Source organism: Onychostoma macrolepis, chromosome 06 (genome assembly GCF_012432095.1).
Source record: "Onychostoma macrolepis isolate SWU-2019 chromosome 06, ASM1243209v1, whole genome shotgun sequence".
Classification (NCBI taxonomy): Eukaryota; Metazoa; Chordata; class Actinopteri; order Cypriniformes; family Cyprinidae; genus Onychostoma; species Onychostoma macrolepis.
In genome coordinates, this window is record NC_081160.1 from 17,847,688 (window position 1) to 17,875,150 (window position 27,463).

Consider the following 27,463-nt stretch of genomic DNA (forward strand, 5'->3'; position numbering starts at 1 on the left):
CTGGCTGTACTTGACTATTTTCTGGTGTATATCCTACTTTCAAACTGTACGAAGGTTTGTGATCTCCTCGTACAGTAGCTTGACAGAAGCTTTGAAATAAATACTGAATATTCATGAATAACACGAGCAGTGTATGTTGGCCAGAGCGCTTGGGAGAACATTCCTGTTGTGAGAGTCTGTGCCAGAACGCTGACCCAGCAGTCTTAATTGGGTTGCACAGACATCTCTGGCTCTGCTGGCGTCAGGGAGGAGATTTATTCCTTTGCTGGCTGGAATGTCTGATCTTACCCAAGCTGAACTCCTGCTGTTACAACACCTTCTACATTTTTGATGGAAGTCAAGAAATGATGGGACTCTGTCTTCAAACTGTTGTCTTTGCCTAGCATCTTTCTTTTGCATTTGATAGAAAAAAAAAGAGAAAAAAAAAAAACATATGCAGAAATATAGTCTTATTTAACAGCAGATTTGCTGATCAGCAATCATTTGAAGTGTCAGGCTAGGTGATGTAACAGCATCTTCGGTCTGGATGTTTTATTATATGGCTGAGTTGGATTTGGGGCTCACTTTTAATTTGCCCCTCTAAGACTTGTTATAAAAGCATAACTTCCTCCCTTGTGAATGCCAGCAGAACAAGGGCCATAATGAGAGGGGGAGACTTATTTTGGAAATATTTTGGGCTCTACTGTTTAATTAGATTCCCCTGTATTCAGTTTAAAAATGTTTTTCACTTTAGGCACAAATGGGTTGCTGACATTAATAGGAATTATTAAGGGGACAAAACTCATTCTTGTAATTAGAGCAGATAACTGCAGTCACGTTGCAGAAAAGTTAGACTTTTTTATTAACTCTGATTATTTCAATGGAAGGCAGGTTGACAGAGGAGTTACCTGGCTGTTCTGTCAAGATAAAATTTGGTTTGTCTATAGTTAAAGGTGCATTTATTACTTTGATGCTAATTGAAAAAGTTTTACACATTAGGAAATAAAATGCTTCTGTGCAAAGTTATCTGAATAGCGTACACTCACATGAGATGAAGACTGTACTCATTAAAGTTTTCTATAAAAATAGTTTTACATATGTATGAACACCAGGTCGCCATGACGTGACAACTAAACGTCGGAGAGAATCCTTGTGCTCATTGGCTGCCGCCTCTGAAGATACGATAGTAGCGTAGTGTAAAAACGAAAATTAGACAGTTATCGTTACATATTATCGTGCTTCTAATTGTGTGACCTACAGATGAAACAAAAGTATGAAGCCAGAAGACAGAAAGACCAACAAAGACAAAAATGAGAGTAAACATCACAGCAGCAGAAACAAGATGGAATGATGCTGAAGAAAATAAATAAATAGTGACGCCCAAGTTGCTTATTTGTGTTGGAAAGGTAAGAGAATTAATTAATGTTTAAACTGCCCTCTAAAACTATCCGTGTAATTTACATAAAACTAACAATAGATGGCAGAACAGAAGCTAATGCTAGATAAAGAACTAATTGCACCTTTTAAGTAGGTTTTCACACACTTATTTTATTTAATCTTATTGCAGATTCTTATTACTATTCGAAAATACTCTTTATAGGTATCCTAAACTTTGCAACCCGTTAATAAATAATCATTCACACCTGTATAAATTTCAAACTAATTTCTGCACATGCGCACAGCATCTGTCATTGCATTCAGAATAAAACAGAGAAAGCCACTAAAGGCAGTAATTAGCATTTTTACCTTGTTGAATATCTAAAAATATGTTATTATTTTAGTAGGTTGCATGTAAAAATAGGTGCAGGTAAATTTGCCAATTAAGCAATGATATGGAGTGCTATAGTTCTTAAGTTAATACTTACATTTTACACAATGTAACATTAGCCTATTGCAAGTTGCTTGGTCTGTTTTTGCTCTGCCACTAAAAGTAATTCCAAACAAAAGATAATTACAGAATCAACAGCTACATCCCTGAGCAACATCAATAGTGGGGTTTTTTTTGTTCCTGAATGAATCAGTGTTTTGAACAAATCGGTTGAATGGATGATTCAGTGGCTCTTAAAGACTGTCGCCATCTACAGGCGTAACGATAATCCGCAGAAATAGACACTGAATAATAATAGCCAATAGAAGCATGACGCCTTTACCTCCTTGGGTTGGTTTTTATTTAATTTAAACCTTCCTACAGTATTGAAAACATTTTAATATTTCTGCTTACATTTTGAACTCTTATTCCCATTACAAATGAGTGTGCATAGTTTCTCTGCAATCTGTTCCTCATAATTTGAAGGAATCCATGCATTGACAATTGTCCCTCAAAAGATACAACATAAAAGCATTGTTAAGTAAAATAATACATTGACAGTGTGAAATACAGTCATGCAGCTCATTATAAATGATATTACATTATATTCAGCCAAGACTTGAACATCAAGGTCACATAGTTTGGTTTTAATTAGGATTTGATTATTCATGTAGTGCATAATGTACTATTCTGAGATTCATTGTGCTTCTGATGTCCCATCTTCCCATGGTACTAAACTACATTTAGCCCTGTGAATGCTGATTACCATTTCAAGACACAGCAAATTGTACAGTAATTGTATAGCAGAATAAACTGATTGAATACGTACGAAAAAATAATGGCGATGGACTTCTCAGGGATTCCTTTATCTATATGAAAAGGAATTTTCTTCAGTTGTTCTCAGCTACACCTTGATCACAACACAAGCATTTTGTACCTCCTCACTTTTGTCTTTGTGTTTGAGCCCGAGGGCAAGTCCTGAATTATGTCATGGAAAACTTCAACTAATTGTGTCATGTGGGTTTAGCTCCTGGTGACAACTCCAAGATATTGTTGTCAAGGGAACCTGGAACCAGTTTAGCTAGCGGGAGTCTTAAGGGGGAGAGTTAGGGAGGGAGGTATAAGCTCATGTGAGGCAATTATTAGTGTTATAAATAACAGCACAAACATACACAACTGCATTATGTATGAAGAAATGAGTTTCAGAGGTAGTTTGCTGTAAAAGCCATATACCATGTTGAAGACCACTATTTTAAATTGTGCTAAATTGTGTGTGAGGTCAGTACAATTAACTGCATAATTGATATGGTATTTGAACCAGTGTTTTCGCAACACAAGCAAGTTAAATATTGAAAAACAATCAGAAGTGTAAATAAGAATGCCTGGTTCTCTCTGTTTTCAATCAAGTTAAAAAAGCTGCTTCTTATTTGTCACTCACACAGTGTTCCTGGCTAATTATAAAATCTTTTTCTTCACATAAAGAGTTTACCCGTTAAGTCATGCAGTTCACTTGAAGTGACGGCAGGTGTTTAAATATCCACAGTTTTAAATTGTTCAGGGACACAGAGACTAAGAAGCAGTAATTTCTCAACAGAACGTTATTCAGGCTTTCTATAAATATCCTAATATATATATATATATATACCCTAACTGAATGACAACTAAACTTTATCAGTGAAATCAACTTCATCATTTCATAATTGTTACTACAGGTTCCACATCGTGGTAAATAGGAAAGTATTGATCTGATAACACTTTAGCATCAGTATTGACAAGACTTTACACAGAGGAATGATGCTGTGCTTCACATACCGTGTTCGATCTCACCCAATTTGAAAACGAACTAACCTTCACGCTATTATGGACAAAGCAAAGGAGTGCAGTTGGCTTTCTTCAGGTCACTGGTCTATTGATTGTCGACTGATTACAAAACTAACCACAAAATGCTTTGCAAAGGCATATTTGAATCATCTGTCATTTAGTGACTGGTGGAGGAAAAGTGGAAAACAGTTGAGCGCTACAAAAGCTTAATGTAATGCAATTATTATTGAATAGTTCAGAATCTGTCTGGCATCAATGCAACACACAGACTTTAACTACGCAGACAATAGTGTTACACATACACACAACTATAAAGATTTAAACACAGAATGAGCCACAGACCACACAGGCAACAACAAGATGAGCTATAAAGCTGTGACAGCAGCTTTATAAAAGCAAGGAAATGTGTTTTTGCAAGAAAAGTTCCAGCATCAAATAAATTTGTTTGCTATCATATCATGTAGTTTGATGCATGTAAAATTAGAGATGCAACACCATTAAAATGACTTTAATTGTCTTAAATTACATTAATCTGCAATTCCATAATAATTAAATTACAAATTTTGATTATTTTGATGATTGTGATGTGAGGTGAATATAGACATGATAACATTAAAAAGTACAATATGAAAATGAATATCCTTTTTTGAGATTTGCTAAAGATTACATTTATGTTAATAATTTACTGAGTGTTGATGAAAGCAGTAGTAATCTAAATATCAAATATCTACTGATACCCAGGGTTTGTTAACTAAAACTAAAACAATTCAAACAATTAAACAATTTTCTTACTTGTTGCATTATCTGAAAGTATATATATATATATATATATATATATATATATACTGATATATATATTCCTCATATATAACTTTTATTTCTGCTAGTTGCCAAGGAAAATTGAATTTATCTTGAATTATTTGAATGACTAAAATCACTAAAATTAAAATCTACTGAATGAAAACTTTAAGCATATTAAAACTAAGAAAAATGACAAAAACACAAAAAAATTACTAAACCTTAAAATAAAATCAAAACAGAAGAAAAGAATAATTCAAAACATTAATAAAAATTTATATCTTAATTGTACTAAAATAACCTTGATGATAACCTTAACTGATATAGTACTGATATATTGTGCATTTCTATATACAATATATGTAAACCAATGTTAAATATATCAAATTTACGAGGTATATTACAATTTAGAAGTATGTGGTGAAGTGTTTCCATAGCTTAAATATGTAATCTATATTGTGGCTGTTGCAAAAAAATCCTTCACCCTCACTAAACATTAAAGCTAAGATTTAAATCCATATGTGTCCCATGTGTCCTTCTGAAATGCTCATTTCTATTGTCCCCATTCTATTTCCTGTGACAAGCCTTACCTGATGTGAAAGGCTCAATTTTATACCCCACAGAGCTGCTCTGAATGAAATAAAAAAGCTTGTGTTCGCTGTTGTGCTGTCAGTTAGAAATTTGTGATGGCAGAGACAACACTGTGATTTTTATTTTTGTTAGGCTAAAAGGTGGAGGTTAGACATGTGATGGTCAAAGCCTTGTCGTTGGTTATCATTCCCATGCAGCAAGAACGGATGTGCTGTTTGACTCTGGCGGTAGCTGCAGTAGTTCTGCCCACCTTGTTTGTCACCGTGAGGAGGGGCTTGCCTTCTGAGGACGCCTTATTGGGTATCTCCTTCAGGACCATGGCAACGGTCTTATCTGCAGCCCTAGAGTCTTTCCCCTACAACAGTGAAATCAACAACGACTTGTGTCAGGACAGAATATTTAGATATTCCAAGTATTATTCGTCCTATGGTGCTTAAAGGCTCAATGATTTATATACTATAAGATTAATATGATCACACTGAGCGTCAACAACACACAGCAAAATGAAACACTGCCTGAAGCCACACATGAAAACAGCTGTATGGAGTGTCAATATATTCTTTCTCACATCACCCTCAGTTTTACTTTGCGTGATGAAGTGCGATATCACAAAGAGGCCACCGCAGTCATGTGAGTGATAGTCAACTGCTTTTATCTGCGCTACAGAGACAGAGACGTATGGCCAGTCTGAACAGTCAGTCATTTGAGGATTCAACCCCTGGAGAAGACAGCATCCTATTGCTCCAAGGCCAAGTTATATAATGGGTTAAACTGAATTGGCAAGCTCTAGTCAGCTTGGCTTAACACGCAGGGAATGCAGTGTTCAGAGAAATTACACTTAAATTAAACTCTCAGATATACTAAAAAGAAAACTAAAAGTATGGATAAAGTATCTATCCATCTATTGTTCTGTTTATCAATCTATATACTGTTCTTTCTGTCCCTAAGGTCTATAAACTTTCAAACTTAAATGCTTTTTAAACTTGTTTTTAAAACAAGGCTTTGTCAAGCCAACATTCAAAGTTTGTCTTGACAAATTTAGCTTTTTACTTAAAAAATGACAAATACTAATTAAATTTTAATAATAATAAAAAAATACAGTATCATTTACAAAATGTATCGAACATTTTTAATTGTACTTACGTTGTGTGCCCTCATAAAAACACAATCAATGGCAAAACATTCATTGCTAAAGTTTGTCAGATTCATTCAAGGTTTGTCTTGACAAATTTAGCTTTTTTTTTTTTTACTTAAAAATGACAAATACTAATTCAATTCTAATTGAAAATACAGCAAAAATTACTAATTTTAAAATACAACAGGATCGGCAAAGGTCCACAAGCTGGGATTCGAACTCGGGATGCCCATAGCACAACGGCGCTATGTGTCAGCACGCTGCTCACAAATCTATCGATGCCAATGATGAAACGTCCATTGCTAAAATAATACCATCCATCCATCCATCCATCCAACCATCCATCCATCCATCCATCCATCCATCGATTGTTCTTCCTGTAAAGCCTATAATGTTTTAAATTTAAAAAATGACAGAATCTCTTTCTTTTACTTGGCTGCCTCCATACAAACAAAATAAATGCCAAAACACCAGTCTGTCATTTTTTCTATTGTTTTATCTATCTATTTTTTTTTTAATCATTCTGTCATTCTTTCTGTCTGTAAGGCATTGAAGGTTTTGAACTCCCCCCCCCCCAAAAAAAACCCTTTCAGACAAGGATTTGTAAAGCCAACATTTAAAGTTGCTTTTGACAAATTAATTAAAAGTCTAATAAACATAGCAAATTACTGATTAATTCTAATAAAAAATTGTAATTGAAATTCAATTAATTGTCATTCTACTGCTTTACATTCAAATTTAAACTGCAGATATGGACTGCCTTCATAAAAACTTAATCAATGGCGAAACATCTATTGATAAAATCTCATGCATGGCTGTGCAATAAAAATCTGATCTGGCCACATATGTAGTTTGACCAGTCAGTCTTGAATAAAACACCATCCACTTCTATATTTCAAATTCTAGTCTGGTGTGGTGACTTCGGCATTAGATTTCATAAAGATGAAATACTGCATCTTTGCAAAATCTTGTTCTATTAAAAAAAACCTCACACAATTTACACCTTAAAACTTTCCAGCCATCTCTTTTCGATAAAATGTATTCCCTGACGGTCTAATCTAGCATGGTTCTGCCATTAGAGATAAGAAAAGTAATCTCTCTCTCTAAATCACACTGTCGTCATCCTTAAAACGAGAAGTGCTCAATTCATTCACTCTACCCTGTGATTGTGTCTTAGTGGTCTAGTGCCATTGTGTGTATGTGACCTGAGAGACATCTCTCCAGAGAACTTAATGCTATTAATGGAGACCAAAAACACTTCTGTCTGCAGACCAACTTCTACATCTTAGTAGACTGATATAAAGTGTAAGTGTTTTTTAATTAAAAATGTAAGCAGTCCTTACAAGGGTAAGAGTCTTCTCTGCATCACGATTTCTCTTCGTCATCTGGCTTTGTCTGTCTTGTTGCCCAAGATTAATGTTTTGTTTGTGGTCTAATAGACCCCAAAGCTCAAAAATGTTTAATAGTTAAAAATGTTTAACATTGCATCAGATAGAAATACCTTTCTTATTCTGAGACTCCATAACAAATATTAAATTACTTAAGTCTGGGGTCTCAGGGCTCATTATTTGTGAAACAAGCACACAAATAAGTTGTGGAAATAAACTGGTAGGGAGTGAAATGCTTCTATTACCTCATTTTATGATGGAAATAATCTCACAAGTGCCTGGTATCAGCTGATATCAGTGGTGCTGAACTAATAGATTCTGTGATGAGTAAAAATACATCTTATACTGCTACATTGTAACACTTTCTCAAAAAAGAGGATATCTCAAGTAATTAATTACACTCAGTTGATTTAACAGTAGTAATCTCACCTTTTTAGGCCAATGTGGAAATTAACATCTCCTGCACAATGTGCCACATTTCCAAATTGTTTCACAAATTTCTCACTCATTTGTAAACCATTGTATATGCAAATTATCTTGGAGGCACAATGCTTGGGTTTTAATGAATGTATTTCACTTAATTAGTTTACAAAGCAGTATTTGGGAAGAGAGCAGTAATCTGTTTGTGACATGTGACAAGAATTTCAGAAGTTTCAATTCATAAATTGGAATTTAAAAGTTGATATCTAATGAGAGGAACCAGATTTTATGGAACTACAATTCAAAGAAATGCAATACAGTTGCACAGCAGGAGGAATTTCATTAGTCCAAAACAAGTTTTGCGACAAAACAAAAAAATGTTTAATAATGTTGTAAGCTGCTTAATGTTGTTTGGCTCCATTTGGAAGATTTAGGGATATTAGTGCATTCAGAGAAATTAAGTGTTCTTCCGTGATGGTCAATAAAATAAATATAAATAATATAAATATAAATTCTGCATCAATTCAAAAACTGGAACTAAATTTAAAAGGCATTCTCATGTAAAATCTAAATCGTAGACAACCCGGTGAACTGCTGGAGAACTGGTGCTTGCACCCTGCATAGTCTTTTGATTATGTAACAGCAGCATGGATAATGCATTGCTGTTTGATGCATCTTTAGTTGGGCTCCTAGCAGGGCTCTGTCCTTTTGCTGGATCTGCCCCCAGATTCAAAGAGAACAGTCATGTCGAATAGCTTTGACTGCCCACAAATTGAGAATCATCTGGACTCTGGTCCGATAGCCATTATGTGCGAACAAAACACAGCGCTACTTCTAATATAACATGTCTGTATGAGCAGGGACAGTTAAGAAAGGCCTGTAACAAAAATAAACTGCGGCTATGAAATGAAGAAACACTGTTGGGAGATGTCCCTCACAAGGGACCCTATTAAAAAACCCACTAAAGTCAAGTGGAAGATTAAACTTTTTGAGTGAACTAGCTGTTAGGGTCACTGCGTATATATACAGTATATACACACACACATACGCATACATACTGTATGCTAGAGGTATAATTTAAGAATGTGCATATGAAATTACATAAACTAACAATCTATAAATTAACATTAACTACACTGTAAAAAGTGATAAGTTGACTTAACTTAAAAAAATTGAGGAAACCTGTTGCCTTAAAATTATTAAGTAAATAATTGCCAAGAACTTGACAATTCACTTCACTTATTTTTTAATTATCATTTACTTAAAAATTTTAAGGCAACGGGTTTCCTCAATATTTTTAAGTTAAGTCAACTTATCACTTTTTACAGTGTAAGATTAGTAAATGGAGCGATATTTCTTACTCATTATCATGATACCTAATGGATTAAATAATGTTAATGTGACAAAATAAAAAAAGTTTTCTCATTTAGTTATCGTATATGATGGTTTCAACTTAATTTAATTGTAATATTTTTGACATGTTACATGATTTAATTGTGATATTTTGAAAGGGTACATGATGGAACACTTTAGAAACAAAGCAATTGCTGGGTCATTCCACAAAATCGGTGCCTTTTGCACTTGGAAAAATTAAAAAATAAAATAAGTTTAATCAACACTTTTTAAATATCCATGAAATGAAGACACCTTAAAATGATAAGAAATTGCACTGTGCCATCTCAGGCTATGTAATGTATTATTTTATGACTATTTTTCTACCTCATGTTTTAGTATTTTTGTCAACCCTGTTACTGACACAAGCGTTACTAGATACTATAGTTTAATTAGAACTATGTGATAGTTTTCATAAATATGAGCAGCATTTTAGTCCCTATTTTCACTGGGATTGTTTCAAATTTAGCATTTTTTAAAATAGTTTTATATTTGTCATTCAGATGACCAAGAACATCCTAATTTTGGAGGGTGACTACATACCAATTAAGAACAATATATATTTTTACACTAGAGATGTTAAAAAAGGGCTTTGTCCAAAATAAAATATAGTTAAAGTTACAATGGAGAATTTTTACTGTTTTTTTTTTTTTAAATTGATGACAGAAATAGGATTGACAGGGTAACAGGGATGACAGGACACATATTTCTTTACATTACTGTAAAGTTTTACCATTTTAAATTGCATTATTGTTTTGCACTTACTTGGCATAGTTGTATGACAATAGTAAACAGTAAATTGTTCAGTTATAGTCAGTTTATTGTTGATTTAGTGCATTACATTTCTAAGAGATCTAGGCCCGGTTTCACAGACAGGGCTTAGACTAAACCAGTATTAGGCCATAGTTCAATTAGGAAATTTAAGTAATTTTTATAAACATGCTTAGAAAAGAAAAGAAAAAACATTACTGGGCTGTATCTTGAGACAAAACAAAGGCACTGATATATTTGATGATCAGTCAGTGCAAGTTTATTTCAGTTGAAACAGCTCAGACTTATATTTTAGTCTAGGACTAGGCTTAAGCCTTGTCTGTGAAACCAGGGGCTAATGTCTTAAGGGTATTGTAATTAGATAATGCGTCCATCTGCTTGTCTGTGTCCCCTCACAGAACTTCAAATATACTGATCTGGTTCAATTATTAGTCAAGGAAGATCTTGAAACCAGATCACCTGAAACCAGACCAAGATCTTGACTTTCTTGAACATTGCAAGACTGGGGTGAAGGTCTGCAGTCACCTTGCTGCTCTTGTTTGTAATTGAATTAACATGGATGCATTATTAACAGTGAGGTATGAGGGGAAAAAAGAGTTTTATTGAGACTAATCATCCTATCCTGGTCATTAACAACAACAAAAGTAATAGTAACAATACCAATGATACTAACTAAAAATGTAACTGATGCTCATGTGCCACTGAATGATATATAGGCATTACCTCAATAATATACAGAGAGTGACCTTTAAAATGTTTGAATTTTACACAGACGATCTTTAAAAACAGGGTGAAACCTAATCTATGTAATTCCTGTCACCCACATGTCAAAACCTGGCAAAAGAAGGTTACGGGTTGACAGTAACAGGTTTGACGATTTCAAACTAATTTGCTAATTGCTAATAGTCATGTTCACAAAAACATATGCCGTACACTTTGAAAGGGTGTTACTTGTAGATATTGATTATATTAAATGTAATGAATAATTGTTTAAATTTACATTTTAAAAATGGTAACATTATTGACACTGCATCATGTTGCTTAACAATGAGACAAAAATATGCAAATGTAATTTTATATCATTTTGCTTTCATTTTGCAAATCAAAAGTCATAAGCATCAAATGAAAAGCAAATCAAAAGCAAAAATGCTATTAATAATATTTGATTTTCTTTTTTGATGTAATATTGATGAAAGAATACATAGTATTGTTATGTTTTTTTTAATTGCAATTTATTTGTTATTTTAATTGTATGTTTGATTGTTTCTAAGGGATGCAAAAGACACCAATTTCGTGGAATGACCCTACTACTACAAAATTCCACATAATTTATCAAATCCAATTCTAATACATGGTAAAAAGAAATTCAAAGCTGTAATAAAACAAAGATTGCTGGAGTAAGTTTTATAATAAAATGCTATTTTAGTCTTTTCAATGTCTTACCTGCTGTTTCTTTGTAATTCTTGGTGAAATTTACCAGCAATTCCTCAGTGAAAACCGTTTTAATGTTTTGTTTCAGTGTGCTTATAATTTTACTCCATAAATGTCACCTACTAGTGGATTAAAATAAAAATGAAAAAATTAATTACCATTAAAAAACATACAAATGACTTTTGCTTATTTAAATAAGTCTACAACAGGATGGAAAAAAATCAAAAACATATGAAAACTCAAAACAATATTTCCCAAAAACATGTTTGTTTGAAACTTTTCAATTACATAAAAGGGGAAAAGAAGAACATTTCTTAATAATTGGAATATAATGTACAATAAATGCAAACATCTTTCGATAGTGCATTTAAAAATTAAATAATTAAACATAATATATTAAACCTTTATGTTCACTTAATTGTGATATTGTGATAAAAGAAAACAAATATGATTTTCTTATTTAAACATTCTGAGTTATGCCTATGGTAGGGACATCAAAAAGTATTGCATGGTATGAAAAATTTCAAGATCCCTATTAGATAAGAAATATAGAGGTGCACCTTGCATGACCACAAAACCATTCTAAAGGCTCTTCTCCTCAGGGCAGCTCAAAGTTCCTGGATCTGATTCATAAGCCAGACGTCACGCCTGCCTGTCACCTTTAAATGTTTATGACTGATGTATCAGCAGAGGTTCCAATCTCACAGAGCTAGAACTGCCTTGACAGTATCAGAGGTGCTTCTCATGTATTTACGTATATTACCCACTACATCCTAATACAAACCGCTGTCCTCAACATGCCAATCCACAGTGCTCTACAGTCACAGCTGGCTCTAACAAAGGGTATTAAAGTGAAGTGCTGTGAGAGATTGCATGTCATGTTTTATAAATATAAACAATTCTTCAATGTGGTCATTTATGCCAATTTGCAGCTGCTGCAGTACGTCATGCTGCACATAGAATTATGCCCTAAATATGCAGCGGACTCCCGCTCATTTAATGATTTTAATTTTCTCCCTGTGCTGGGAGCACTTTGGGCTGCTGATCTAATTAGAGCGTTTCAGGGACTAAACAGAGATGGAATACATTCTTCTGCTAATCTGGGATAATTTCTGACCAATTTATGCAGAGATATAGATTAGTACACCTGCAAAGTTTCAGATATGGGGGTTGAAAAGTATCCCTGATTACATTTATTTTGATACTAATCAATCTAAGCAAAGGTTTATTTCATTATTATGTTGAAATCATTATTCAGCCATTCTGTTCTTTTTTTCATCATATATAACAGTGATTCTCGACAGCAAGCTGTGGTTGAAAATGATTGTTCTGTAGCCTATGATGTTAACAGAAAGAACAGAATGGCGTGATGTTCTATTTTAATAAAAAATTCAGTAAACAAGAAGTTAATACTGAGTAGCTTATATGTTCGATAACAAAGAAAAATTAACCACGTGCGTTTCGGAGAAACACACAGTAGTGGGGTTTCGTTCCTGAATGAATCATTGTTTTTGAACAAATTGGTTGAGTGAATGATTCAGAGACTTATACAACATTAGCTGCTTCCAAAATGAATGTGGGTAGTATAATGAAATCCAGTCGCACTACATCCAACCACGTTGTCATCGACTCACAACGTCAACTGCATCACTTTACTGCCATTAACGCCTCCTCTCCTGTGGCCTCATGAGATATTAAAGTGTCCATCTGATGTGCACTTCAGAGTCTTGCATAAGTCATTGTGTACTTTTTGTCATAGGGAAGATGGCATATTTGGACAAAGGGAGTCACTTGTACAATTCCTTAATTTAAATGAGCATTTTTGAACAAATCAGTTGAATGAATGAATCAATGATTCATTCACTCACAGACAGTCACTTGATGCCACCGACTGGCATAATGGAAAATTTTATATAGAACTGCCTTTCAGATTTGAACAGATCTATTTAATTTAAATCAAACATGCAGAATAAATTTTGTTGTCAGACATCCCTAACAATCAACTGATATGCAACGACCAAAATCTGACCATCAGACATTCCAGTTGACATTGAGTTTCCTTGCTGGAGGAAGAGACAAAGTTCCCTGCAATCAGTGGGCATCTAGATGTCCTTGCACTGACGCTGGCTGTGGTCGGTAAAGTGTTCTTTCAACTGGCTTTGCTGCCTAAAGCCATCCTCATGTACTGTATCTGACTCACCGAACCCTTGTTATGTGGCATCATTGTCCAATCCATGAGTCTCTTTGGACTATATTTTATTGTACAGCACAAATAATCTTGATAATGAGCTACTCGCTACTGCAGCGCAGACACCATCGCCACTCACAAAACCAAGGAAGAACAATTTAAAGGTCAGGTTTTGTATAAAAGCTTTCTTCCTCATTTTCTTTTGTTCTTCTGCGACATGTTAAATGCTAATGCTAAACTCTGAAAGCCCCTGCAGAGCACTTTAAGGTGCACAAAAGCACCTTCAACATCTGAAGGTGGAGTTAAGAAGAATACAGCCAGCCAATTAAAGTCTTGTTAACTGGAAGTAGAATTTCCTTTTTCTGCCTTACTGTTCTGCACGTTATATGAAATAAGCAACTTAGAAACGGCATACATTAGAATTGTAAGCTACTATTAATGTATAGACGTAAATTTGCCTTTATGTTTCCTAGCAAAATATTAAATGATGCATTATCATTCTAAACAAATTGGGTGGCATCTTACCCGATCCTCACCTACGTGGGTCAGTTTTTTACATCATTGTAGAGGAGGCTCTGTAAAACTTTTAGTGACGTCACTGATGCCCTTGAGACTCGTTATGGCTGCAGGATTTTAGAGTAATTGCGGGGTGATGTGAATATGAAGTAATTTAGGAGTTTCATCTCTGTGCTTTGATTTGTGTATGGAGATATATAAGACTGCTTTTTTTAATTACCCATGCTGATAGCTGTAGAGCAAATTCATGTGCCATCTTATCAAAAAATGAAATGAGAGTATTGAAAATATTACATGGAGGAATAATTATGGTGACACAAACAAATTTACCAACACAGAATGATAAACAACGTGCAGGAGGGAACCAATCTATTTATGTGAAATAATTGGTTCATGCCTCAGCATGCAAAAACGGCGGCAAGGCCAGAAAGAGAGAAAGGTAAAGGGAGATTGCATTGCATTACCACTTTTCTGAGGTTGGGATGCATGTTTGTATATGTTACATGAAACCACAAGTACATTCAATTCAGTAAGAGTGCAAATATTCAGAGAAAATGCACTACAGCTGATGGTAACTGAGTATATACATTACAGAAAATCTGTAACCGATCCCTTAAAGAAATACTATATGTAGCTAAGAAAGCCGCACACTTCCTGTCTAAATGTATCAGTATAAGTCAAAGGGACCACTTATTTCAGGGTGACCTGATCATCTTCTTATGATTTGTTGTTGGCCGTTTAATGAGAATATAATGACTGGGCGGAAAGCTGGTAATGAGCCGACACCCTATATATGCATGACCAGTTTTTGGTGATCAGAACCCTTCAGAATGTATTTTGGGACTTTGTGAATGCCCTGCACAGTCTGTTGTTTCCAAATCCCTTGTTCTGTAGCGGCAAAGCCTATTATCACCATTATTTAGCCAGCCCAAGTCTTAAGGTCTCCAATTAATGGGTGTCCTAACTTTCTCCTCTGGCTTTTGGGAGGCTGCTCCTTTGTGGTGCGTCACTGGGATTGTTTTAGGACGAATCTGCTTTGGTCTCCAAGGAAAAGAGCACTTCTGGATAGGACAGCTTTCCGCGTATTTGCAACCCGAGGTCAGAATGTTTCACGTAAACTATGTCCCACGAGACCAATTTTTCACTGGATCGCAAAGGTGTGAAGCTATAGGATTAGGGAGTGGCCAGAATGATCATGCTCTTCATGCGGATGAGATTGAGGATTATGTTATTGAGCTCTCAAGGCTTTTGGATCCAAAAGAAATGCTCTTTCTTGCACTTTACGGTGTAAATTACATACAATTTCTTGAACAGAACTGACAATCCTGACAATTCTCACCTTACATCAGGGATATGAACAAAAATGGCATTTCCAAAAGATTGATTCTATTTGAATTTATACTTTCAGTGTTTAGGGCAGACGAGGCGCTAACAATTTTTGCAATCATTTAGAATTTATATGACATTTTTGTCCACTTAATGGCAAAATGCTCAAATCTGCATGTAGGTCAAAAGTGGGATACAATAAGATGCATATTCTTTTAAACACTACTTGTTTTGTCAAGTAACATACATTTTAAGTGGATATTTGTGTGTATGTGTGTGTTTATAGGTCAGTTTTGTTTATAGGGACAAAGTGTCCCCACAAGGACAGTAACGCATGAAATCACCTTTGGTAATTCCAGCCAATGGTCCCCATGAGGAAAACGGCTTAATTAAATGTAATAAACATCTTAATGAAACGTAAAAGTGCAGAAAGGTTAGGATTAGGGACATGTCCTATAAGTTAGGATACAAAACATATCAAGTCCTCAACATGACAGAAAATCAATATGTGCAGGTTGGCCAGGAGGACTGCCACTACCATGAATCACTAAGAATAGCATCTGCTAAATGAAAACTTACTATTTATGTTCTTTCTAAATACAATCTGACTATCATATTTAAAAAGCCTTTGTTTTTACATATTGTATATAGATGGAAACTAGCAAAAAATTGCAATTCCCCTTCTCTGTAAAAGTGGTCACCTGCAATTGTTGCCATAAACAACCTATTTTTATCTGAAAAACATAAAAAATAATAATTAACCTATAATGTATGTTCATTTAATAACATAAAATATTAAGGTTGACTTAATAAAATATTTTAGATTACCACATTTTATGTTAATGTTTTCAGTGTCTATAAACTAGGATTAAACTACCTTGTATAATATAAAAATTCAATCTAAATGTGAAAACTTTACACATAAATCCAAGAATTGCACACACAAGATGCAAGATGACTCACATCTCTTGCATTCAAAATATCACAAGCACATCTCAAAAGCAAACATTTGCAAACACCTTTGCCATTATATTAATTCCTGTTAGATTTGTGTGTGTTACACAGATAATTTTGTGTTGTGTTTTGCAAAATGTCAAAGGCCAAGAATTAGCGTATGGTTTTGCAGATTTGGTGTGTGGTTCTGGTGTTTGAGTTTCAGGTTTCAGAAACTGGGTGACAAGTAAAGATTTTGCATGTAAGCAGTTTAAAAAAACTGTAATCAACATTTTAATATTTACTGAACAAAGATGATCTAATATGATGCCAAATACTGTATATAAAAAATAAATCTCTCATTAAGTATTTATGGAAAAACCCGTATACAAAAGTATGGCAGTTTCATTGATCACATTGTTTTCCAATAAACCCTCAGAGTCAAAGTTTAATTTCTGTCTCAGCTCGTAATATTGAAAGCTGTCTCTCTCTCTCTCTCTGTGTGTGTGTGTGTGTGTTTGTGTGTGTGTGTACTGTTTGGAGGAACAGAGAGCCAAAAGCTTCTGAGCTACTAGTAATCTAGTCTCTGGATTTGACAACTGATGTTGGCTGGCACTGCCATGTGTCTGTTCTGAGCAGGAACAGCTTACACGGATGTTTTCTTGCTGCTGACAACACTTAAATAACTGGGATGGGATTCTGTTATTAGAAATGGGATTTTGCAGTGTAATCATTTCTAGCGGTTAGGGAAACCTCTATCAATTACATTCAGCATTGGATTTTTTACATTTTATGTGGAAAATGTGAGTGGTGCATTACTGTGCAAAATCAGCACCATCATAACCTACAGCACAGGGCAAATGGTTCCTAGGGTATTGTGGATGGTTGCTTCCTGGTCCAAATTCAAAATGTCTCTATTATATTTTGCATGCAGACGGCTGGTGGTTTCTCCAGTGATTTTTGTAAGCTGTTAATACTAGAATTTTTCTCTCTTTTTGTAACAATAAATCCCAAGCAACTGATTTCAGAAAGCATTAAATGCGCTTTTTATTCACATAACCACCATATTTTTAATGCAATTACAACAAAAGGAACTAGTCAAAGGGTTGTGAGAGACGTTTAAATCACAAATCAAGCTTTAGTGAAAAGAAAATATTGTGTATATATATGAACCACAGTTCTAACAATGTAAGAATATGTATAAAGAATGTGTCCCTGAGCGACATGATTCATGTTTCCTCACCCCCATTTCCATTCACGGATCTTCATGTATAGCTTGTCATTCTGTGTCGGTCTATATCCTTTCCCATCTGTTCAGGCCTCCATCCTTTTATGTCTGTGCTCTTCAGAAAAAGCAAGTTAGGCCATTCTATGGTGTGATGGCACCAAATTACCTTACAAGTGTTATGTTTCCTTTCCAGCAACGTAGAGATCAATGAATCATTCCAATTTTGATCTTGCTTCTCATGTATCACTGCAAGACAACAAAACAGGTCTTCCGAATCCTTCTGATGATGTTCATGAATCATCTTTTTCATGAGAAAACTACAGCTACTTGAAAGCTGAAGTGTGTCATTTTTGATGTTAAAATACTCCTCATATTCCCCCTTAATATGTAGATAACTATAAATAATCCTTTTGTAGGATGTTTTTCCTCAAAAATATCTCTGTGCTGTGCTGTTGTCAAAATGATTTTCACGTGATCTCAACTGAATTTTCTCACAAGAAAAAAGTATGCTGTAAACCATTTAATCAGGAACCATTTAACCGTCCCTTGAGTTAGCTGGCAATAAAATTGACCACGTGTTCAGAATCTCAATAGACAAAAAGTCACAGCCTTCTTCTCAAATGTCGCATACTGATTTTGAAGTTGTCTATTGACAGGCACAGTGTAGGTTTGAGACACATCAAAGTAAAAAAATACAAAAATACAGTATGAAATATTATTACAATTTAAATACTGTTTTAATATATATTCAAATGTAATTTATTCCTTTGATGGCAAAGCTGAATTTCAGTAGCCATTATTCCAGTTTTCAGTATCACATGATCCTTCAGAAAGAATTCTAATGTGCCAATTTGGTACTCAACAAACATTTCTTTATCAATGTTGAAATCAGTCTTTACTGTCATCTTTGATCCATTTAATGCAAAACTGCTGAGTAAAAATATTAATTTATTTTCTTTATTTTTTATTTTTTACTGGTTCTTTAAATCGGCATGCTTAAAAAAAAAAAATGAATGCCAAGTACTGTCATGAAACTCTAGGTGGCGCAGACTGGGTCCTTAATGCAAACTGACCATATTTACAGCATTAAACTACTTGGCACAAGCTGATTGGTTCATATTGTATATGCAGCCAATAAACTTTCTGCTTTACATTTAAATAGCTGGTCAGCATTCACTAGAGCAGCGCACTTTCTGAGTTTTTCTGAAACCCTCCACCTTCCCCAGCTCCACCTGTATAGATCTGCTACGGGTTATGCAGCATCAGTATGTCTTAAATACTCACAGCACCGTATTGGCGTATGTATTGGCGGTAAGAAGTTCCTGTGCTTGCTTTGCAGCAGCAATTCAGCAGCGTAACAGAACTTTTCCGCCAAGACCAAATACATTAACATTGTCATATCCATTACCATGCTAAAATCTTCCAAGAGTTGTGATGATATAAGTTTTCTTATGTCAAAATGTCAAATAAGTAAGGCCCCTTATGGCTTTGTAGTCAAGTCAAGTCAAGTCACCTTTATTTATATAACGCTTTTAACAATACAGATTGTGTCAAAGCAACTTTCCAATATCAAAATAGGAAAATAGTGTGTCAATGACAAGATTAAACACTAAATTTTCAGTTAAAGGCATTTCATTATTGAATTCGATGATGTCATCGTCCAGCTCATCCCATCATTGTACATCCCATCAAGACTAACACTTTGGGGTGTCTCTATGTGTTTGTCCAACCAATAGAAGATGGGGGGAGTATTCAGGAAATCTGTTTGAAAACAATCCTTGCTATTTTGTTTGGTGATGCTAGTTGTACAGAAATTACACACTTCAGCTCATATTCATAGTCTAACCTACATTTCTCTGCTCTGCTCAGCTCATTAGAGAATGCTGGACTCCCAATGTCATGACAGAAGCGTCCTCCAGTTTACAACAAAGAGAAACTGGGCCTCACCGTCCCATGGTTAGCAGTGTTAACGTCAGCACTGTGCCAGCCACTGCTTTGCTCTCATTGGGTGCAGGACAGAAGAAACATTGTGCCATTAAACCACAATCTTGTCTCTGGGGGCCATCAGCCAGGCAGGTGTGCTGTTGAAAATAAAATTCACCAAAGGGGCATGGCATTATTCTTTCTAACTCTGGTGCGGGAGGGGTTGAGGTCGTTGCATCCACTTGCACATTAGCAAGACAGATGAGCAAAGCCTTTCTGCAAGCGTACAGTCTTTGACTTTCACAGATGGCCGGTGTATTTATGGGGTCTCCCTGAATTTAACAAAGGCAGAGTAGTGAAGGAGTGCACAGTCACCAAAAAAGTTGCAGAGCTGCACACTGTCTAACTTTTCTGGGCTCGACAGCCCTCATTGAGAGTTTTATTGTCACAATGATCTCATGCTGAGAAACTCTTGACATTCTTCTGAACAGAAACTGAGCTTTGTAGAATTACATCATGCATATCTCTCTACCTGAATATAGCTACAAAGCTAACAGTGAACAATATGGCCAAATATTTAGATGAACCCAAGGGGCAAGGTTTGGTCTTCATTAGCCCCTAGTAGTAGATGTTTTACATCATCTGGTTCTAAACATTACATGCACTAAATGTCAAACGAATTCAGATAAATTTGCCATTATTCTTTCTAACTCTAGTGTGGGAGGGGTTGAAGTAGAGGTCTTCTCGGGTCCTAAAATCTGTACCCGACCCGAATGACCTGAATCACTTCTTACCCGTACCCGACGTGCATAAATAATTTTTTTAAAAAGGTAAACCCGACCCGAGACAGACCTGATGAAATTAGACCCGAGTCTGACCCGACCCGACCGCATTTATTTTCGAACCCGACTGGACCCGAACATAAACGTCATTGACGTGTGCACAGCCTGCAGCCCCGCATCGGTCCGGAAAAATCCCGGGGTCCTGCTGACTGATTTGGCTGCAGCTCCACTACTTTCATTCAGTTTATTTACTTATTAGTCTATTACTTTATATCTTTGCCTTCCTGATGGATGCATGTTATTTCTGAGTTTGGCTTTCAATTGTAACCAGTGGATTTGAAATTTAAAATTTTAAAATTAAATTGATAGGTTTATAAATCATGGATTTGCTAGTTTTGTCTGAGACGTTATTTACCTCATCTCCGGTGAAGGGCTTCTGCACACAAAAAAGAAAAGCCTGAAGTGAGTGGATTTCCTGATGGATCTCATATCTATAAGATGGATTTCTGAGTTCCTTTTATACGTGCGTTTCTCAAAAATTCACTTAACATGAACGCACAAGTAGGCTACGCATCCGGGAAAGTTTAAAAGAATTCGGGTCTAATCAGGTCCATTTGGGAAAAGCACATTTATTTTAATTACCTGAGGCTGCTAATACCGAACCCGACCCGAAGCACTAGTAGAAGTTTGGACCCGAACCCGCTCGGGTCTCGGGTTTTCGGAGCCAAGTGGACCCGTGAAGACCTCTAGGTTGAAGTCATTTTATGGTACTTCAGACAATTAGTGCCATACCAAATATCTGTAACGTTATATGGGCTATTAATTTCTTTTAACTGTTAAAATGGAAGTCTTAGAAAGCAGATGATTTAACAAGAGAAAATGTTTTGAATCTAATGCATCGGAAGGGTTAGTCTAAACAGGTAACATTCCTTTATGTCTATTTTAAATGCCAACTGTCCTATTCTATTAAAAACTGTAAAAGCATTCAGTGGAATAGGGGACAGCTCATTTATATAATTACCGCAAAGTATAAGACATTTTATAAGATCTCCACGGTGTCTTTTTTCAGGGCATTTAGCAGACTTCCAGGTAGACAGATTAGTCATAGCCTAAGAAAATGTACTGTGCAGCACAACACACTCTTAGACACACAATTTGTTCTGTTCCAAAATCTAGTGAGGCACCTATGGAGACAGGATTTCAAGGATATTCCAAAAGTTTGACAGCTTAATTATGCTGCCTACTAAGATTTTAGACAAAAAAAGACAGTAAGACATTTATCCCTCATAGAGAAGGCGTGAAATTCAAGATGCCAGAGGAAGTGTGAAAATTGCTCATTAAAAATACTTAAAACTAATTTAATACAGTGAAGTATAAAAAGATAACAATATTTGTATAAACTTAGTATACTTATATTTATAGATTTGAACAGGAATGGTTGGCACAGAAATTCAGTAATCTGCATGCAATTTTGTCTTTTCAGACGAATACATAAAAAAACAGCAGACGGGTTGCATGAAAGTGCAAAAATACTCTCTGTCAGTTAGGTGGCACTTACACAGTCCAAAATCAGTCACTTATGAGCTGCCTTAAACGACAGCAGCCAAGGCAGTAGTCAGTGAGGCAGCTAAATAGGTTTTGGAACAGAGCTAATGTCTAAATTTAGCACATCCCTACCTCAGAGTCAGATCTGATCAAGATGATTCTGTTATGAACTGTTGTCTTGATATTGGGCCTGAGTGGACAATAATTTAGCCTACTGTAGTTCCCAGTGTGTGTCTCTCTCTGAATCTCTCAGGCTCTTAGCTGCACTAGATCTAGCCTGATTATCTTGACTTAGAAAAGGCAGGAAAGCCAATTCATCCTCACAAGCGACCTCCTCCTGCTGATGTCCTAGATCTATAATGCTATACCAAGCGTCTCTAATGTCATGACCATACCTGCTCTGAGGTTCTGTCACATAGAAAAGCTTCTTCATCCATGCATCACATTCATTTCCAACCTAAGCTCATTGAAAAATGTGCATCTACCTACATTTATGTAGATACATAAAATTTTAAATGAACACTAGTGGCAGTAAAATACTTGCACAATACCATGTTATGACCTGAAAACACTTTTACCATAGTGCATGTTTTGTACACTAATATATTTTGAGATTTGCTTTACATAACCAGCTCCATATGTTTGGCTTTTCTAACATATGTGACCCTGGACCACAAAACCTTAAGTCTTAAGTTGCTGGGGTATATTTGTAGCAATAGCCAAAAATACATTGTATGGGTCAAAATGATCCATTTATCCTTGAAGATATTTTGTAAATTTAATACCGTAAATATATTAAAACTTAATTTTTGATTAGTAATATGCATTGCTAAGAACTTCATTTGGACAACTTTAAAGGCAATTTTCTCAGTATTTAGATTTTTTTGCACCCTCAGATTCCAGATTTTCAAATAGTTTTATCTCAACCAAATATTGTCCTATCCTAACACACCATACATCAATTGAAAGCTTATTTATTCAGCTTTCAGATGATGTATAAATCTCAATTTCGTAAAATTGACCCTTATGACTGGTTTTGTGGTCCATGCATGGTCACATATAGTAAACTTGTTCGGTATCTCACCTGGTACACTTGCAATGTGGACTGCTCAGGTATCAATCGTGTGTTACAATAAAAGAGGTCAAAATTTTAGAACCAAGCAAAAAAGGCACGGTTGCTTCAGCAAATGTATTTTTATGTAATGGTTGCTTTTGTTAACATTATCAGTTAGGTTTAGGTTAGGGTTTATTGGTGGTATGTTATTTTAAAATGCGTCAAAGCATTAACCTTTTAACGCCACTCATTTAATTTCTTACGACAAACTACCATGACACGTACATTGACCAACATAATAAAACGTTGCCAGATTCATGTTTATCTGTTTCAGAACATTTTCTTTCCTGTGTAGATGCTTTTATTTGCCGCACAACATCCTTTGATTGTTGGATGAGGTGAAAGGTGTTTCATATTTCAAGGTAGCAGGTGTTAAGCTCATGACCCCTCCTGTACATTTCTATCTGTGTAAGAGAAGACATGTTTGGGCATGTCCACATGTGTGTCTGTGTATGAGTGATTGTGGAGGTGCACAAGCAGGTATCATGAGAGCTGTTGTGTCCTTGGATATCATGTGATTAATTTCAAAGTTAAAACAGTAAAAACATCAGCAGGGAATTGCGGGAGAAAATGTAAATGTGTAGGACAAGTCATTGACAGACAGGCAGTATGAGGCAGCATAGATGGACTATGGATGCATGACAGAGGAACTTTAAAGAAGAAAAAAACACAATGTGGCACAGTTGGCAGAAACGCAAGAGAATGTAGCACAGGGCGGCACGGTGGTGCTGAGGTCATCACTGCAACCCAACACACTGTAATAGATGACTGCTAAAGATCTCTTGTGTAAACAAAACAGTTCAGCACTGTGCTGTATTGTCTGGGTTAGTGATGGGGAAAAAGTATCTTAATTTGTAGAGTAATATATCTATGTTTATAGCTACAGAGGTTAGCTGAAGAGGGTACGTTGACAGAAAATCTCTGCAGTGGAGAATGAGTCACCAATATTTTGGTCTGTTTTCTTGGATCATAATTCCTTAATATTTTACATTTTAAAAAGTATTTGCTAAAAGTTTCTCAAATCTACACATATGGATGTGTTTTTCTGCTGTTTATCCTTACGTTTGTATTCTTGACTGCAATAAATTATTTGATTTGTTACGAGGTAAAAGTGTAGTACTCCAATCCTATCTAAACGAACCCTGTTATCTCACTTTCAAATATGATTCAGTGAACACTCGGTGAAATCCCATCAAGATCAGCCTAAGCAGAGAACGACATATGTTTCATTAATCATTTTTAACAAAAAAATTTGACTTTCCTGCAATTGCCAACTGGTACTGTGTACAAATAGATCTCAAAACATTTCCTTTGACTTAAAAATGATGAATTACATGACAACACCGTATGACACTATGTAGTATTGAATAGAGCTGTAATTGTCTGTGAAATGCTGTGTGAATAATGCCATATCTGCTCTAGACATTAATGGATGTGACAAAACAGGCCATATACTGGTATTAAATAATACTGATTACCCTTTTAGCTGCAGCTTATCTTAATTAGTCAATATGCTTGCAGACTGATTTTCAGAAGTTCAGTGCTATACTATAGCTAGTAGCACATATTATATAGCATAAAGAATCAGAATCAGAGCCCAGCACATTTTAAAGCACATAATACAATGGCACAGTAAGCAGTGGTTCAAATGTTAATTAAGAATATAATTGGCAAAACTATATACATGTGTGTGTGTGTGTGTAGTGTTTTACACACAAATAGATAGTAATTTATGTCTCATGTCTCTTTTGCATCTCTTCAGCTTGGTGCAGCTTTCTCATTGCGGTCCTTAACCATGGAGTTAGTGTAAGAGGGTGCAATACAGTCAAAATCATGTGAAAGGAGTCACGCCTTCAGGACACTATGATTGGTTGATTACCCTGTAATCATCTCCTATCATGTGCAACTTGGTGGCAAATCAGCTTAAATAGGTTAAACCTGGGGATTTTGGTTGGTTAGCTCTCTGCATTTTGCCCCTGCTGGTAGATTATGTTATGCAGGCAAAATGTTTCTCCACTGAGAGTCATTTAAAATTAGCTGTGAAATTTTATTGAATCAAAATTCTCTATAAGTAACATATAAATCACAAAAATGTCATTATAGCTTGGTTGTTATTTCAAAAGTGTCAAATTTTAGAATGGTTCTTAACAGCATGAAATGGATTATTCACTGCAGCAGTGAAGTCTAATATAGAGTAATCACTCACATTGTATTTCAGCCGGATCTCACGGAAATTCGTACATATTTTACGAGGTGGCTAATTCGTATAAATTCATACGACCTCACTCGTACAAATTCATACGATTTTTGCTAAATTGCATGTATTTTACGAGTTGCACAATTCGTATGAATTTGTACGAATGACCTACACCTAACCCCGCCCCTAAACCAACCCATCACTGGGGTTTAGACAAATTGTACAAAATTGTATGAGTGAGGACGTACACCTCGTAAAATACGTACGAATTGTTCGTGAGATAGCCTTGGGTATTTACAGTGATTGGCTTAAAAAAAATCACCCTTTTAAACATTAGCACTTAAAAAAACAACAGCAAATAGTAAAAAAAAAAGATAAACATGTTTTATTTATGTAATATATAATATGGAATAATACACTCAGGAAACAGAAGCAGAGAGTGCTACACGGGTGTCTTTATAAAGCTCCTGGTGCTCATTGGGTATAGTAGAGGTAAATATCAAATTGTGTAGACAAAATACTTCCAAGGCACTCATGGGGTAAGATAAAAAGCCTTTAATGTGCTGGGATTAAATCATTACAAATAGTTAAAAGTAGATCTACGCGTTTCGGCACAAAGCCTTCTTCAGGACACGATAATACACTGTTGTAGTTTTTTAAAGAAAATGTAAAAATAAATAAATAAACAAACAAATAAATATTCCACCTCCCCCAGCTCCACCTGTCTAGATCTGTTTTCTATTGCTAGTAGCAAGTCCATACTTGCTCTGCAGCACAAAATATTGAGTTCTGGTAGAAAAATAAACCCTTAAGGTAACAACTACACATTTCTACTTTACAATGTGTGAATAATAATAAGTTCTACAAACTTTAAAATCAATATGGAGCATGGCAGCAGTGCATAGATAACTACCTACAAGACAATGTTTTGGGATCTAGAAATTAATTCCTTGCTGCTGGCATTATGAGGAAAAGCTGAGAACATTGATCTGTTCACATTTGACAAAGGATGTTTTGTGTTTCTCTCACTCACTCACTCACTCACTCTCTCTCTCTCTCTCTCTCTCTCTATGTGTGTGTGGATCAGGTTTTACTTTACTGTATTTACTGGTTTTACATAAGGACATTAGAACCTGAAATCACCATTGTGGGAGACTATTGCGCATTGTGCCAATGGTAAATACATACATAGCTAAATAAACTACTTCTGAACCTAAATGCAGAAAGCTTTCTATGAAGTTATAGAAAAATATAATTAGATCAATATTAAAACAACAGTTTCGAGTTAATGGAAGGTCCCCATCATGATATAAAAACCAACATATGTATCCATGTTCACCTATCTTCCAGGTCCTACAGTAGCTTCTAAGTTTCATGAGCACATATGTGACCCTGGACTACAAAACCAGTCTTGAGTCGCTGGGGTATATTTGTAGCAATAGGCAAAAATACATTGTATGGGTCAAAGTTGTAGATTTTTCTTTTATGCCAAAAATCATTAGGATATTAAGTAAAGATCATGTTCCATGAAGATATTTTGTAAATTTCTTACCGTAAATGTATCAAAACTAAATTTTTGATTAGTAATAAGCATTGCTAAGAACTTCATTTGGACAACTTTAAAGGAGTTTTTCTTAATATTTTTATTTTTTTGCACCCTCAGATTCCAGATTTTCAAATAGCTGTCTCTCGGCCAAATATTGTCCTATCATAACAAACCATACATCAACAGAAAGCTTATTTATTCAGCTTTCAGATGATGCATAAATCTCAATTTCAAAAAATTGACACTTAAGACTGGTTTTGTCGTCCAGGGTCACATATTGCCTGTTAAATGTGAAATATGGTCAGGATTAGAATCCATACCAAAGTTACTACATGCTATCACAAACATGTTGGCCTCAATCCCATCATAATCCCCTCTGACATCTGTAACAAAGTGGCCAGAGCCATTCCACATTTCTAATGGGAGGACAGCTTTGATTGGGTGTTATGCCTTGCCTGAGACACAGGCATTAACCAGCTGGGTGCTTTCTAGTCACAACCCCTGCTGAATCGCTTGGCCTCGGCTGGCAGCAGGTCAGCTTTGTCAGGAAGCTTGATGTCCTGATATGGCAGCTCTAAGCCACACATCTGGAAAGCAGATTAGGAGAACAGAAACCATTCACACGTAATGCT

The 27,463-nt window shown here is 35.4% G+C and overlaps 1 protein-coding gene across 4 annotated transcripts in view; it reads right to left on the reverse strand.

Annotated features, from left to right (window-relative positions):
- The window catches only part of pex5la (peroxisomal biogenesis factor 5-like a), an 81,122-nt gene that overhangs the window by 37,761 nt on the left and 15,898 nt on the right, over positions 1-27,463 (reverse strand). For 3 of the 4 annotated variants that reach the window (XM_058778929.1, XM_058778930.1, XM_058778928.1), the window contains exon 2: positions 5,247-5,351. The exons of the other annotated variant lie outside the window; for it this stretch is intronic. In XM_058778929.1, coding sequence (XP_058634912.1) covers positions 5,247-5,351 — 105 coding nt within the window. The remainder of the gene's footprint in view (positions 1-5,246; positions 5,352-27,463) is intronic. 4 annotated transcript variants of the gene reach the window in all.